Source organism: Myotis nattereri (genome assembly GCF_964212035.1).
Source record: "Myotis nattereri genome assembly, chromosome: 2".
In the NCBI taxonomy this organism is placed as follows: Eukaryota; Metazoa; Chordata; class Mammalia; order Chiroptera; family Vespertilionidae; genus Myotis; species Myotis nattereri.
Window position 1 is genome coordinate 214419850 of NC_138076.1, and position 16256 is coordinate 214436105.

A 16256-nucleotide genomic window follows, 5' to 3' on the forward strand; every position below is an offset into this window, starting at 1 on the left:
AATTGCCCACGGCGCCTGCACGGCCGCGCCCTGGCCCCGCCCCCGTCCCGTGACCGCCCACAGCGCCTGCGCGGGCCCCCCTGGCCCCACCCCCGTTCCATGACCGCCCACAGCGCGTGCGCGGTTCCTCTCCCAGTCCCAGGAGCCCGGGCGCATGCGCAGCGCGGGAGAGCGCTTTGGTTGGACTTCCGCCTCCGCTGTGTCCTCTCGGACCCTGGCTTTTGGGGGCGGCCTGGCCTTTCTCCGGCCGGGGGACGCCTACTTGGCCTGCGGTCTGGCTGCTCTACTGTTCTCGGCTTCTTCCCGAGCTTTCCACCGGGTTCTGCAGATCGAGGCCGCCGGGGCACGGCTGGCAAATAACCTGACTGCGCGGAGGTCCAAGGCCGCTGACCACGCGCTGGAGCCTGAGCATCCTGGTCTGAGCGCGCAAGCTTCCTGCACCCTGTCCGCGCCCGAGCCCCTGGCCGCAGGCAGGGCCGAGTGCGCCCCGTAAGGCAACTGAGTGATGGGTGCTGCGCGAGCCCTGGTGTTAACTGGACCTTTGTGCGGCCGTGTGCGCTTGTGCCATGTCGCCGCGCTCCTCCGGAGCCCTTGTGGCCTGCGAAGCCCTGGGTGACCTGGGCCCCTCCACCCTTCAGCTCCCAGGCTCTCCTCACCCTGCTGCCGGACCCCCCACCTCACTCCTGGCCTCCAGTCCCGCGAGGCGCCGAGTTACACAGCCTCTCCTGAGTCATAGTTTGTCGCTAGTTCTTAATGATTGCACCTGGAAGAAACTTCACTCCGCTGACTATCCACTTGAATGGCCCATAAAACCCTTGAAGCTTTAGGTTTAGAGTTGAACCATGAATATCGGTCACGCTCACCCACACTCACTGTGCCTGGGGCCGGTGAGACAGGCCAGGGCGCCTACCAGGCACATTTTCGGCCCTGGGAGGAAATGAGAAAACCCACCCAGCCTGGGGGCACACACACTTCGCACAGGGGCCCCGCCGGAATCGGAATTGATTTATTTTTCTTCCCATCAGTGTTCTAACAACACGACGTTGGGCAGCACAAGGTTGTCTGAGGACCTGCTGGGTCTGTGGCCAGTGGATGAAGTGCCTTCAGTGCTGTGTAGTTTGTAAGTGCCAACAGTGTGACACACAGAAGCAGGCCTGAAAGCAAGTCTTCGTCATTAACAGATGGAGGGCACGGCTCGGCTCCCTGAGCCACAGGGAGCGCTCTGCATGTCAGACATGTTCAGAGGGGGCTGAATTGGGAATGTGTCTGTGTTCCTGTGCCATACAGACTTGGGAAGGAGTTGGTTTAGAGCTGTGGACAACGTGTTCTGGAATATACCCACCCTCTTCCCGGAAATACGACAGGAAAAGGGGAGCTCCGGAAGACTCTTAGAAATTGTCGCCACGTCCTGTGAAAATGGCCTTCAGAGTTTTGATTTGTGTCCCTGGTCCCCTTATTTCCCTGATGAAGCTCTAATTCCACGCCTGTTTCTAAAGGACGAGAAGTACTGGCCCTGGCTCTCCCCGACCAGGGGCCCCGCAGCTCTGCTCTCCCAGGGCGTGGAAGGCTCCGCCACTGCTGGACTTCGCCTGGAAACCTCACAGCACCTCCGCCGCCATCCTGGCCCTCACTCAGACCACATGCTGGGACCACCCCGTTCCTGGACTCCCAGGGACTCTGCAGCAGGACTGTCCGCTTGGGCCTGTGTTTTTGACCCTGTAACTCCCTCTCCTGCGGCACAGCTCCGAGTCCCGAGACACTATGCTGACCTGGGCGGGAGGGTCCTCCCACCCCTGGAGCTGTCTTCCTGGGAAGGGAGGCCAACTAGTGTGCCCCCGAGGCCTCCGGAGCGCCCGGAGAGAGGCCATCAGCCTCAGAAGCCTCTCAGAGGGGCCGGCCCTGCTCGGCCCTCACCTGGGGCCGAACCTCCCTCATCCCGCAGCTCAGTGGGCAAGTGCATCTCAGGGAGCGAAGCTGGCCCCCATCAGTAAAGAGTCGTTTGCCCCTCCCACACGGTCACTCTGTCTTTCAACCTGATCCAAACTCAGGTGGCTAAGAGAGGAGCTAACTACAAACATGCCCTGCAGTCAGAAGCAGTGGGCAGTGTGAACCCCGTGACCTCCCCAAAGGGCACTTAGAAAACCCAGATCTGAACTCTGACCTTAACCGTGTGAGGGGCCGTGCTGGGGCCACTGAACTGCTCTGTTTCGTACCTGGCAGAGAAGACCGCAGCCGCCCCAGGCTCGCAGGCGGCCCCCCGGGAGGAGCCCCTGGGAGCTCCTAGGTGCCTGCCAGGGTTGCAGGGCCGCCTGGCGAGTGAGGAACACCTGGGACAGAGCGCCCACAGGCTGACTTCCAGGGCAGGAGCCGTGTAGGTGCCTCGTGCAGAAGCCCCTGCACGCCTCCCGGAAGTCACACGTAATTCTGATACAGGATCTACACGAAGGAACGTGCTTCTGAGGGAAATACAACCGCTGCCAGGCGTTTCTCTGAAACAAACCACATTTTCTTTATTGTTCAATAACCATCCACCAGGCCGCAGACAACAGAAGGCCCAGACCCTGGGTGTACAACACACAGAGCAGGTGCCTCCGCTCAGAGTGAGTCCACACTCACCCCTTGTTGTCTAACGAAAACTGTCTCGTGGCCAGGAAATATTATGGTTTTACATCTTTAATTTGAAGGAGCCTTAGGGAGTCGATGGGAAGCTTCAGACTTCTGACCATCCTCCTCATCCCTGCATGGCAAACTCAGGGCGCATCCAGAACTCCCCACAGGCCCCTCCGGCCCTGGCCCAGCTGGAATGTGGGGGCTGCAGGGGACAAGGGTCAGGAAGCTCTGATCTGTGAAAAGAACTCCCAGCGAGGTGTGTGGGGCGGGGGTGGGGTGGGGTGGGGGGTGGGTTGGGGAGATCTTTAGCTCCCTCCCCCAAATCTGGGTCTCTAACCCTCTAAACTGCTATGGGCTCCAAAGACCCTCAGTGCCCCTACAGGGAGCTCATCCTAGGATGTCTGGCGCCACCACCCCCCACCCCGGGTGTGTGCTATACGCCTTCTGTCACGCTCCTAAAAGTGGCGACCGAGAGTGGGAACCCTATAAAATGTGGGGGTGTGCATTGTGCAGGACACAGGCAGACAGCAGGACGGAACCTCTAAACTGAACATCAGGCGGGAGAGCTCGCCTGCAGCCCGGAAGCTGTCCCGGTCACACCACCAGGTACACCATCTTCTTCTCGTTGATGTTCCTGGTCTTCAGCCCCAGGTAGTGGCTGCTGTGCCTCTCCGGCTTCCCGTACAGCATGTCCACGAAGAGCTCCCGCTGCTCTTGGGCCTTGGGTTGGCAGCACAGGAAGCCAAACACCGTCCTGAGCTTGCCGCACAGGTAGGCCATGGCTTCCGCTTCGCCCGAAGGCTCCTCATACACGGGCTGCCTCAGGGCCTTGTAGGCAGAGAGGATCACAGCCGTGAACAAGTGGATCAATACGCAGATCAGCAGCAGCACAAACGCCGCGAGGAGCAGGACCCCGAGGGCCCTGTGGCTGGAAAACGCCGCGTCCCGGAGGGCTGCCGTGCAGTAGGAGAAGACGGTCTGCGTGGCGCGGATCACGGTGCTGTAGCCCCACTCATGCTGACCGAACACCAGGTGGCCAAAAGCCACGAACAGAAAGAAATACACGAACACCAGGAGCGCCACGTGGCAGATGCCGGGCAGGGCGGTCTGGAGGACCCGCTCAGCCAGGCGCACGTGGTAAAAGAACCTGAAGTACCTGAGGGTCTTCAGAATGGTCAGGAACAGCAGGAGGCCCAAGACGATCCCCAGGGCGCGGTCCACTTGCGCAACGGCGTGAAAGGGAATGAAATCCACGGGGTTCGACGAGTAGAACTGAATGACGCCAGTGGCCAAGAAGTATTTCCTGAGAAACAGCACAATCAGCACTGCCAGGGTGCACTTGAGGGCCAAGCTGAACAAGTTGTTCGTGTTGGCCAGGTAGGAGGCCCCCTTCTGCGTGACGACGTAGCCCTCGTACACGACGTAGGCCACGAAAAACGCGAGAATGGCCACGTACAGGTAGATCTCTGCCGACGTGTCTCTGTTCAGATCCGCCAGCGAGAAGGAGTGCACGGAGATGCTCGCGTTCACGACCCCTAACTGAGAGACCTCGAACAGGACGGAAGTGCTGCCGAGCAGCCCCGCGTCCGCGTTCAGCGTGGTCAGCTCCAGGATCACAGCCCACGTCTTCTCGTCCAGCCAGCGGCCGCTCTGGAGGTCCCTGAGCCTCAGCGTGGAATTAAACTGCTGCTGGTCTGGGAAGAAATAGAAAACATACCCCCCCGAGCCGTAGGTGTGGAGAAGTCCGTAGGAGTAGTACACCCACCTCTCCTCCGGAGGCTTATAGGCAAACCCATTGGTGTTCTTGTCTGCCTGCCGCTTAGCAACTTTCTTCCAGAAGCCGGCGTGGTCGCTGGTGTCCTCTGGGTCGGCCCCGTACTCGGGATGGCAGCGAATCTCTCCTTCGATGCTGTTGGGCGGAAAGCGCTTGGCCGGCCGACAGGCCCTGGGGCCAGGCGTGGCCCTCACCTGCCTCAGCAGTGGGAGGCCGAGGATTTTGGAGGAGCTGCCGGGAAGAAAGGTGGGCTGGAGGTCGTTGTGAAGCAAAGGCAGCAGCGCGCTGTGGAGCCACGGGTAGATGTCGTCCAGCCGGGTGACCGCAGCGAGACCCGCAGAGAAGCGGCTGCGGATGAACTGGCTGTAGCGGAAGCTGTCCGTGCGGCGGAGGAGGGCGGCGAGGCCCAGCAGAAGGGCTAGAAAGACGCAGTGGGTGAGGAAGTGGCCCAGGAACAGCAGGGCTCGCCTCTTGAGCGCCCTCTTCCTCCTGAATATCCCGACTTCGTCTTGCGTGAGAGGCTGGTACATGCTGCTGCCTCGGAGGCGGGCGAGGTCCCGGTGCCGCTGGCGCATCTCCTCGGGACGAAGCCTGCGGTCCTGCAGCTGGATCTGGGTGTAGCGATAGTTGCTGACCCAGGAGAGGTTTTTGCAGTACTTGGGCCTGTTGGTTCGCATGCCTGTCACGAGGATAATTTTCGAAGGCTGCACCAGGAAAACGGACTCGCAGAAGGAACAGAGCGATGCGAAGAGCCACTCAATCGACTTCTCATAGCCGTAGGTCAGGCCGTAAAACACAATGAAGAACGCGGACACCCCCGAAGTGGCGAAGACCAAGAACCACGCGATCCACTTCCCCCACCCAGGCAGGGTGGTCCTGGGCTTTGTGGGTGGGGGCGGGGGCGCAAGTGGATCCTGTGGTTCTTGGTCTTGGGGTGGGGGCGGCGGCTGTGCGGAGGGCACCTGGGGACTGTTGTTCATGTTTTCGTTGTTGGTGTTGGTGCCAGGGGTGTGTGGGCCTTTGCTGTCTTTTTTCCTAAGCGAGTGCCCTGCTTTGGAGGTCCTCTTGGAAAGAGACTTATGGCGTCCTGTGAGCTTCCTGGTGAGGGACTGCTGGGCCTTGCGGGTGCTCGCCTTCTGGGAGCGCGACTCCTGGGCACGTGGCTCTTGGGAGTGTGCCTCTGTGGCCGTCTCCTGGGCATGTGCCTCTTGGGAGCGCGCCTTCTGGGAGCGCGCCTTCTGGGAGCGTGCCTTCTGGGACCGCGCCTTCTGGGACCGCGCCTTCTGGGCATGCGCCTCTTGGGAGCGCTCCTCTGCAGCCGTCTCCTGGGCGTGCCACCTCTCCAGCCGCTCCTCCCAGTGGCCGCTCACCTCTGCCACCTCGGGGTACTCCTGAGGCATCACCTTGTCCAGGGTCGCCTGCGGTCTCCGCTGGGAGTAGGTGAACAGCCCCGTGATTATGACCTGCACCGGGAGGGTGATCATGGCGCTCTCCAAGCCGATGATCATCGATCTGACATATCGGTTCCCTTGGTCTTCTTTGTCTTGCTTCTCCATGTCCAGGTTGAAGAACATGATGTTGCACAGGAGGCTGGACAGCAGCATGGCCAGGCAGCAGGACAGCCGCTGCAGCCGATTGAAGCCGTGGGCAATGACACCGGCAAACACGGAGAACCACAGGTGATTCTTCGCCAGGTTGTCCGTCGCATCGATGAGCAAGAAGTCCATCCTCTGCAGTGGCGCATCGGGGTCGGTGACGGGAAACGTTCTGTCCAAAGAGGTCTCGACAGAAAGCCACTGGCGACACATGAACAGCCAGATGTGCCTGCTGAACAGGTTCTCCACTTTGATTCGACTTAAGTACCAGCCGGGGGCGTGGCCCTCGTTGTTGTGCCACACGCGGACGGACTGAATGTCCCCCAAGTCCCTGCCGGTCGTTAGGAGGAAAGTGTGGACGCCTGCCCGGTAGAGAGTTTTGAAATGTGGATGACTCAGACAATGCACATCGCTGGTGCTCTGTGTCCCCGTAAGTTGGACAAAAACACTGGCCCTGGTGCCGGACCCACAACGGCTTCCTGTGAAAAAAGTGATGAGGTAACATATGTTATCGTAAGGGTCATTATCAGGGAGGACTATGGCGTGGTCCCGAAGGTACTGGTCTGTTTCGTCTCTGTGCAAGGCCCAGAAAGCTAGGACGATGTACGTGACCAGAATGAAAAGGACGACGAAGAGTGTCACGGGGTTCTGGGTGACATTCTTGATGACCTCTAACCGTAGATCCACAGGGTTAGGGGGCACGATCACCTTGGCTGTCAAGTAGCGGAAGTGCAAGGGAATGTTGGGCAGCTGCCGCCGGGCCCGCCTGGCCTTCCTGCAGACACAGTGCACTCTGTCCCAGGTGGTCTTCTCCCCGAGGACACAGGTGTCTTCTGTCCAGTCGCTCTGGACCCCGTACATGTCCAGGCAGCGGACACTGAAAAGAGAAATCCTCACCAGCTTGTCACTGGGCTGCATGACAAAATGAGGTGCCTTCAGAACCATGATTATGACACACTCAGGCGAGTGGCCCCGCTGAGCTATGACCTGTAGCAGGGACAGCGGGAGGCAAACCAGGCGGGGCACGCTCACTGCACAGCCCGGGTCGAACAGGCCGCTCTGGTTGGCAATGGGAGGGATACCGTGGGGCACAAGGAAGGTGGCGACCAAGGCGGAGGGGGTGATCTGCCCGCCGGCGTACACCAGCACAGTGAACTGCACGGTCACCTCCGTCACGATGTGAACCAGCAGCTCCCGCACCGCATGGCTGTCCACTTCGAAGCGGAACGCCCCCGTCGTCATCCTCGAGGACTCGTCAGCGTTATCAGGCTCGTGGTCGGGGCCCACGGTGAGGTTGAAAGCTGCAGAGCTCAGGTTCCTCCTGCCGACATACACGTCCACTACGTCGGGGGTGACCTCCAGCTCGTCACCGTTGGCCGCGATTCCCGTCAATCTGAATCCAACCACATCTGCCGCAAGGCTGTCCTGGTAATTTAACCAAGGGAAGGGGTCGTCTGCAAACTCACAAAACACCACAGAAACAGGAGCGTTGGCAGGCAGACGAGGAATGCTGCTCACATTTAGTGTTGGTTGGAAACAATTTCGACAGCGTCTCTCGTTGCCCAACATGTTGTTGGAAACAGCCCACTTTTCCATCTTGCTGGCGTACATGGTAAAGCTGGCGGAGCTCATCACGGTGCTCCCATCATCCGGCACTTTGCCGGCCAGGATCGTGTCTGCTAGGGACTGTATGAGCCGGAAAGGGTCGACAGAAATTACGTGGGGATCGGCCATTTTAAGGATGTTCGACACGCTGGTTAGGATCCCCGTGCTGATGGTCTCTATCTGCTCAGAGTGCAGGCTTTGGCCTTTCTGCTGATGCTGCTGGAAGGCTCGATTTGCTTGCCACATCCTCTCTGTGGCAGATTGCCGAGCAGCCTGAGGAAATTCCGACGTTCTCTGGGTTAATTTGGCAAACACCGTGACCACCTGGTTAATTTCCATCAGGGTGTTCATGGGGAGGAGGGCAGACTGGTTGACCAGGTGTTCCTGGAGCCAGGCTTTGTCCGCCTGCAGGGCTGGTTCGGGTTTCATGCTGTTCAGAATGGAGGCCGCTACGTACATTAAGTAACCCGCGAACAAAAACTCCTGCTTTTGAAGCGAAGCAGAGATCTCTGAATTTTGTCCCACGGTGAAATTGACTAACTGCTTCAGTATGGCCTGGGGTGAGACTTGGCCCGTAGGAGCTTGTACAGTGGCATAAAGAGTCACCTGAGAAAAAGCTGCCAGAGAGTCATACACCTGGACAAAGACCTTCAAGGAGTAATGACTGCCCCCCCCACCGATGGGGAGAAAGGAAGGGGGGCATTTGGGATCGTTGCCCACATACAGGATGGGCCCCAAGGTGTTCTCTGTTAAAGAACTGATTTCGCCAAAGCCATCGTACAAATCAGACACGATCATTTTATATGTCAGAGGGATGTTCTGATCCTTAAAATTATTACACTGGACAACAAACTTAGTAAAAAAGGCAGTCCCACTAGTTGGATTAATTTTGCAATCTCCAATTGCAGGGGCGTAGTTAACAGTAAAGGAACGCATGAGGTTCAAGTTCACTCCACCCAAAGTTTCTAGAGCTAAAGTAATCCAGTACTGAGCTTCAGAAAAATTCCTAAAAGCAAAAGTTTTTATAGACAAAGAATCACTGTCCCTCCCCGTTGAAGTCTGCCCCAACCAATCAAATGCGACCTCACCCCCTGAAGCCCGCAGGATGGACCACTTGTACGCTTCCCGGCTTCTGGCACAATCGGGGCAATTTAGAGACAGAGAGAACCGATCTGATAGAACCAAAATCCTGCCACAGTTTTCAATACACGAAATACTTGCTTTTGGTGCCGGTGCTCGGAGCACGTGGACCCTTTTATCAGAATATGCGGATCTGGGGGCCTTCTGTATCACCATTCTGAAAAAATACACGTGGCCCCCTCTAAGTGTTTCTGGGGAAATTGTCAGTACAGGGTCAGAGGCCCAGGTCAGCTTGAGATCCACCTGCTTTGGGAGGCAAACTTCCTTGCTTATCACGTTTATTTTGTCTCGGTTGTAGTTCTTGGAATTTGTGGTGCAGAACCAGGAGAACTGGACTCCCTCTAACGGGTCGTCTACATCTGGGTCCATGGACGTTGATCCGTCCAGAACCAGCTGGTCTGTGAACTTAATTGTCATGTTGACCTCCCCAAGAAGAACCGCCTGCAGGAAGTCACTAAGGATCGAGACGTAGATGCTATCTGAGCCTTCGTCCACTGCAGCTTGTGGCAAGGAGGGGACCAGGATCACTGAGAAATTGAACATGTACACCCCCAAAGATAACGTTTTCTTGGGGATGTGCATGACTGTTGGATCGTTCCCTAACTGGAAGCCGGGCACCACCAGAGGTTTCGTCCAGTCCGGCTGGTGGCCGAAAGAGCGCACAGAGAAGATCTTCCAGTTAGACGGAGCGGTGTGAGCCACCGGGCAGTCGTACTGAAGGGTGGCATTTAGGGAGATGTCCATCCTCCTGGTCAGCAGCACAGCGGGCAGGCCCGGGTTCCTGTTGATCTGCACCTTCTTGATGCTGCAAGTCACCTGTCTCGAGAACCGGCAGGATGAGACGGACTCCCCGGCTGGCCAACTGCCCGAGTTGACATCTGTCGGACACTTGGTTTGGGCCTTGAAGCCTGCGTTGGGGTGAAGGCCCCTAGAGGCTGAGGAGGCGTCCGTGGGGCTGACCAGCCCGAGGTGCAAGGTCCGTTCCGGAGGCCGGAGCAAGCGGCGCAGGGGGGCGAGCCTCCGCAGGGAGAGCTGACCCCCGCGCGCCAGCAGGTGCGGGTCCACGCGGGTGGGCGCTGCGCGGCGGGCACGGAGCGCGCGGAGCAGGACGCGCACGTGGCGGCGGTGCCAGCGCGGACGCCACGCGGGGCCGCGGGAGGAGCAGAGGCCGCGGCCACTTCCACTCAGGACGCCGCTGCCGAGGGCCGCGCGTGGCCGCAGGCCGAGGCGAGCACGGCCGGGGAGCGGACGGAGGCCCTGGGCGAAGGAGCGCAGCGCGGCCGCCGGTCGGGGAGCCGGGAGGCGGGGCCAGGCCGGGGGTGAGCCGCCCGGGGCCTCGGCAGGCGCTCCCGGAGCGCGGATGGAGACGCCGGTCCGGGCCCCGCGAGTGGCGGGGGGCGGAGGGAGGCCGCCGCAGCGCAGGCCCAGGCCCAGGAGCAGGAGGAGCAGCGCCGGCCGCATGGAGTCAGCCGGGAGCTGCGAGCGCGGCGAAGGCGGAGGCGCGGCCACTGGTGCGCCAACTGCCGCCTGAGCACGGGCCGCGGGGGTCACGGGGCCGCGGGGTCACGGGGTCACAGGTGGGGGGGCGGATTGCGGGATTCAGGTGGCCTCCTGTCTTGACCCACTGAGACGGCCCCTTGGCAGGACCCCCGTCGCCAGGACAAGGGGACAGTGGGGACCAGGGACGGTGAGCACCCAAGGAGGGCGGACTCGGGGTTTCTTACTTTGCTTTTCTTTTTCTATTTCTTATTTTTTATTGATTTCAGAGAGGAAGGGAGAGGGAGAGACAGAAACATCCATCATGAAAGATGATCATGGATCGGCTGCCTCCTGCACGCCCCCCCCTGGGGATCGAGCCCGTGCCTGTGCCCTGACCGGAATCTAACCTGGACCCTTAGGTCCACAGGCGGATGCTCTACCCATGAAGCCACACCAGCCGTTCTTTTTTTCTACTTTTTAAATGTGAAACCTCGAGTCTTTCATTTTAATCTCTCCTCTGGCGAATAGAAGTGTTTACCGCTCTGAGTTTCCTTCCGCACACTGCCCCATCCGCAGGTGGTGTGTTTTATAGTTCCATTAAAAGTCTTTAAGCTCCCCCGTTTGGGTTGGAGCCAGGAGTTAAAAGTGCGCTGTTTAATTTCCCCAGATTGGGAGTGCCTGTGGAGCTCGTCTGGGCATGGATTTCTGACTGAGTTCCGTTGTGGTCAGAGTATGTTCTGTGTGATGTGTTATTCCTCACGTTGGTGGAGGCAGCTTGAGAGCCCGTGGTGGATCTGTCCGCCTGCATGTTCCGCGTGCCCGTGAAAATGTGTGTTCTGCTGTTGCTGGGGAATGTTCCGGAAACGCCATTGCGAGCCGGGTGCTTGTATGAGGGCAGTCTTTTTTAAATTTTTTTTTTATTGATGAAGTTATTACATATGTGTCCTTATCCCCACGTTACCCCCTACCCACCAAGCGCAGTCTTCCTGAACTTCTGTCTCGTTCTATCAGCTGCTGCGGCGGCGTTGGTCCCTCCTGGTAGGATGGCAAAACCATCCAGCTCAGCGTCCGGTCTGTCAGTTTCGGCGTTTCGCACACGGAGCTGGGCTGAGTAGGGCGCACACATTGGCGTTATGCTTCCTGATGAGCCGCTCCTCTTATCATTATGAAATGTCTCTATTGCTGGTAATAATCCTTGGTTTGAAGTCCATTTTACCTGATATTAAAGTAGTCACCTAGCATGTCAGTTATGCTCGAATAAAATGGGGTGGGTGGGGCAGGATGAAATAAAATAGCCACACGGGCCCTCTTACACTTACTGTCTATATGACATATCTTTTTAGATTAATTTCATCTTCATATTTAAAGCGTTTTTTCGGTAGGCAATATTTAAGAGGCTTGGTTTTGTTTTATCCGCTCAGTCTATCTCAGCCTTTTAATTGAAATATTTAAACCATCAACACTTAGTGTAATTATTGAAATGTTTAGAGGTAGGCCTACCCCTTTATTATTCGGTTTTTATCATCCCCTCTGATTTTCTTCTTTCCTTCCTCATTCACTAATTTAGCATCAGTTCCTCCACATATATTTCTTGAATATCTGTTATGTGCAGGCGTTTTTCTAGGCATCAGCCCTGGTCTCGTCCTCAAGGGGCTTCCATTACAACGGGGGTGAGAGACAGCCCTAACCGACCAGGGCTTGTGCGGCCGACTTCCGGTGTGGCCAGGGTGTGAAGGAAAATAAAGCAGTCGAAGGGAGAAGGATTGAGGACGGGACGAGGGAGTCAGGGAAGGCCTCTTGGAGGAGGTGCCCCCCGGAGCCAGCAGATCTGCATGAAAGGAGGGAACGAGCCTCAGAATGAGCCACTAGCAGAGGGACCTGTAAGTGCAAAGGCAGGGAGGCGAGAACGAGACAGGAGGTGAGTCAAAACTTGAAGTTCAGGTATGTTGGCTGTCTTCCCACCCAGCTCTGACCTTTGCCCTTCGCCCCAGGCCACTTCTGAGCCCACAGGTGGCAGTGAAAGAGGCACCTGTGTGGAGGCTGTGGCTGCAGCTGAGCTCACTGAGGGCGCACTGGGCTCCCTGGAGGTCCCCCGCCCACTGCCGGGCCCCTCCCTCAGGCAGGGTCTCCCCTGATGGACACCCTTCAGCCCAGGCGTTTGGACGTCGTTAACAAGCCCCCCACTCTCCCAGGGGCCCCTCTTGAGTAAAGGCCTGTTCCTGGTCCCCCTTTTCCCTCTCCCCACCCTGACAAGCCCACACCAGGCTCCGTGTGCTCTGACCAGCGGGGCGGGGCCTTCCCAGCATCATGCTCAGAGCTGCCCCAGCCAACGGCACCAGCTTCTGAGCCTCCAGGAAGGTCCCGCCACCTGCAAGGGGTGCGGTGGGGGGGAGGGGACACACCACATCACATTTGGGGGTTCCCGAGGACACGCTCCCACCCACCTCCATCCTGGAGAGGGTGCAGGACACGGCTCGCCCGCAGGCCCTCAAGGGTGACCCAGCTGCCAGCTGCCTGCTGTCCTGGGCCTTGGGGCCTCCTGGTCGTGTAGGGCTGCAGGCCAGAGCCTCGGGGGCTGGTTATTTCACTTGTACCAGCCAGACCTTTTCCAACGTGGGCACCAGGCTACAGAGGACTGGGGGGGGGGGGGGCAGGGAGGCACTCACCTGGGGTGCAAAATGTAAGGGAGGGGCAACCAAAACCTCAGTAAGCAAAGACAAATCATAGTTTTTATTGAGGTGAAGTTCACATAAAATTAACCGTTTTAAAGCGCACAATTCAGGGGCATTTAGCACATCCACAGTGCTGTGTACCCGTCACCTCTAGGGGTTCTGAAGCCTTCCTGTCACCCCGCCAGGAAACCGGTCCCCATGGCAGGCGCTCCCCTCACGCTCCCCCAGCCGGGCATGAGGTTTCGGTTTCTCCGGGCCCTTGCCAGCAGCCGATTTACCTGTTTTTCCTGGTCAACTTACCCGATGTGAAGTGGCATTTCATTGTGATTGTGATCTGCATTTCCCTGTTGACTAATAATGTTGAGCATTTTTTTTTTAATCTTCACCTGAGGATATGTTTCCATTGATTTTACAGAGAGAGAGGGAGGGGGAGGGGGAGGGAGGGGGAGGGGGGGGGGAAGAATGGAGGAGGGGGAGCAGGAGAAACATCAATCAGGTGCCTGACCAGGGATGGAACCTGCAACCTGGGCATGTGCCCTAACCGGAACCAAACCCGAGGCCTTTCCATGTACCAGACTCTGCTCCAACCGACGGAGCCACACACGCCAGGGCAGAGGGGCAGCTTTTCAGTGCTCACTGGCCATTTCTAGGTTTTCTTTGGAGAATGTCTGGCTCCTCACATGCTTTGCTTAATTTCAAGCTGGGAGGGTTGCGTTTGCTGTTGCGTGGTGAGGATTCCGCGTGTGCCCTGGACACTGGGCTCTTGGCCGTCCGTGATCTGCAGGGTTCTCTCCGGCCCCACAGTTGTCTTTTCACTTCCTTGATGACGTCCCTTGATGCAAGAAGGTTTTTCTAATTTTGGTGAAATCCAATTTTTCTGTTTTCTTTTGTTGCTTGTCCTTTGGTGTCGTATCTAAGAAACCCACTGTCTGATCCAGCATCACAAAGGTTTACCCCTCGGTTTGCTCCTAAGAGTTTTATAATTTCATCTCTTACACGAGACAAGTAATACATTAATGCAATATTTTTGAAAATGAAAAATTAAGGCAAAAAAATCATAGTGAACAAAAATATCAACATTTTAACCTGCCCTGAGCTGCTCACCCCTTGCCTCCTGCGCCTGGGGGAGAGGTGTGTGTGTGGGGGGGGGGGGGTCGATTAAATTCGGAGATGGGGGCGGTGGCTAGAGGTTTGGGGCTGAGGGCGGAGCTCAGGCTGCAAGTCCTGGAGAGGGAGCGGGGATGGACGGACACGAGGATAAGTCGCCTGGGATGTTGGCCAAAAAGACCTCTGTGCGCGCCTGGCTTCCTAGTGGAACCAAGAGGCGCTTCAGTGACAACTGCCCAGGGCTCCTCTGCCCCCAGGGGCTCGGCAGTCGCCTGGGCCAGGGGGTCCCCAGCAGGGAGGGGCCCTTCGGTGGTGGTGGGGAGCGGGAGTTGGGGGGGGCGAGACCGGCTGGAGGACACCAGAGTGAGCCCTGGAGCCGGCCTGGCGCCCGCCGCCCCGAGGCGGAGGCGGACCCGCGGACCCGCGCGCCTCCCCCGGGTGAGGCGGGGCGCTGTCCGGCTTCGGTCCCCGGCGGACCAGTGAGCCAGCGGGGAGCACGGCCGCCGCGCCCCGCCCCTCCGCGCCCCGCCCCCACCCGGAAGGCCACGCGCAGGGCCGGACCCGCACCCCGCAGGCACCCCGCAGGCACCCCGAACGGAGCGCGCACCATGGCTGTGTCCACCCCGCTGCGCGACTGCCAGGTACGGCAGGGAGGACCCCGGGGCTCACGACAGGGCCCGGAGGACCGCGACCCCCCGCGGGCTCCCCACCGAGGGAACGGGGTGGGGACCCCGGGGCCTCCCAGAAAGCACCAGCCCCGCGTGGCACCGCGGGGCGCCCGGAGGGGGACCAGCTCCTTTTGCAGATGAGGAAGGAGGGGTCCCGAGGAGCAGGGGACGCGGTGCTCCACTTGGCGGGGAGTAGAGGACATGTCCCCGCCCGGGGGAGTGGCCGGTCTGTGCGTCCCGGGCGGACACCGAGGGCGGCAGCTACAGGGAACGGTGCCCACGGCCTCGGACTTGCCACGGACAGCGCTGCGGGCGGCTGGGCCGTCCCATCTGCGGGGCTGAAGGGCTGTCCGGGGGCGAGCAGGCCGGGCACACCTCACCCCGCCCCGCCTGGCACCCCAGCCCAGACCTCCGCTGCGCCCGGGACGCTTCCCGATCACCCCCGCATCCTGGAGCCCATTCGCGAGGGGCCGCGGGGGTCTGAGGGTGGACCTCCCAGCGGGCACCGTCCTTTAGGGGCCGCGGGGACCTCTGCCCCGCGCCAGCTGGGAAGTCGGGGAGTCCACGCCGGGCCCTCCGGGGACCCACACCTGCAGACCCCGGGCCTGGGAGGTCCGCGCTAGGGGGGGCGTGTGCACCTGTTCGGAGGACCGCGTGGAACAGGTCCTGACTGGCATGCCCTCTGTGTGCAGGCGTGGAAGGACGCCGGTCTCCCGCTCTCCACCCCCAGCAACGAAGCCTGCAAGTGGTTCGATGCCACCCTGACCCAGGTGATGCCCCTGCGCGAGCAGCCCCCTCCGTAAAGGGCCAGGTTTCAGAAATTGGTGGATGCTTTTTTAAAAGATATTTTAATTGACTTCAGAGAGGAAGGGAGAGGGAGAGAGGGATAGAAACTTAAATGAGAGAGAATCATGGGTCGGCTGCCTCCTGCACGCCCCCCACTGGGGATGGAGCCGGTCACCCGGGGCTGTGCTCTTGACGGAATCGAACCGTGACCTCCCGGTTCATAGGTCGACGCTCAGCCACTGAGCCAGGCCAGCCGGCTGGTGAATGCTTTCAATTAGTTTTTCCTTGTTACATTGCTGGGCGCATCTCACAGCTTCGTCCATTCCTGCCACCATGTGAAGGCTAATGCCACTGTGTCCAGGGAGCTCTGAGCTCCTTCTAACGGCTCCCTTACACGTGCATCCTGACCGTGTCCTCGCTGGGCCTCCAGGTGGAGTGGGGGATGGCCGTGTGCAGGTGAGGGACTCGCACTCTCGGAGCCTTACGTCTTCATCAGCGCTTCTCGCTTTATGAACAGTGAAGCCCACGGACCCCTCATACCCAGGTCTCCTGGGAACTTGGGGAGAGCAGGGCTTCATGGGGACCCAGACATGCTTCATAGCACTTCTTAAAAAGTACTAGAGGCCCGGTGCACGAATTCATGCACCGGTGGGGTCTGGCCGGCCATCCCGGATGGGGGTGATTGGGCCGGTCAGGGGGAGGGGCCGCAGGAGGTTGGCAGGCTGGTCCCACCCCCGACGGGGTGGGGGGTGATCGAGGGCGGGGCTATCTGGGGGAGGGGCCTCTGGTGGTTGGCTGCCCCCGCCCCCTGGTTGAGCTC

At 59.3% G+C, this 16256-nt stretch overlaps 1 protein-coding gene across 1 annotated transcript; it reads right to left on the reverse strand.

Moving 5' to 3' along the window:
• Nucleotides 1-3204: 3204 nt before the first annotated feature.
• PKDREJ (polycystin family receptor for egg jelly) lies at nt 3205-10185 on the reverse strand (the record flags this gene model as incomplete). Its single annotated transcript, XM_081084064.1, has 1 exon — nt 3205-10185. The coding sequence occupies one exon, from the start codon at nt 10183-10185 to the stop codon at nt 3205-3207; it is 6981 nt and encodes a 2326-aa protein (XP_080940190.1).
• Nucleotides 10186-16256: the final 6071 nt, after the last annotated feature.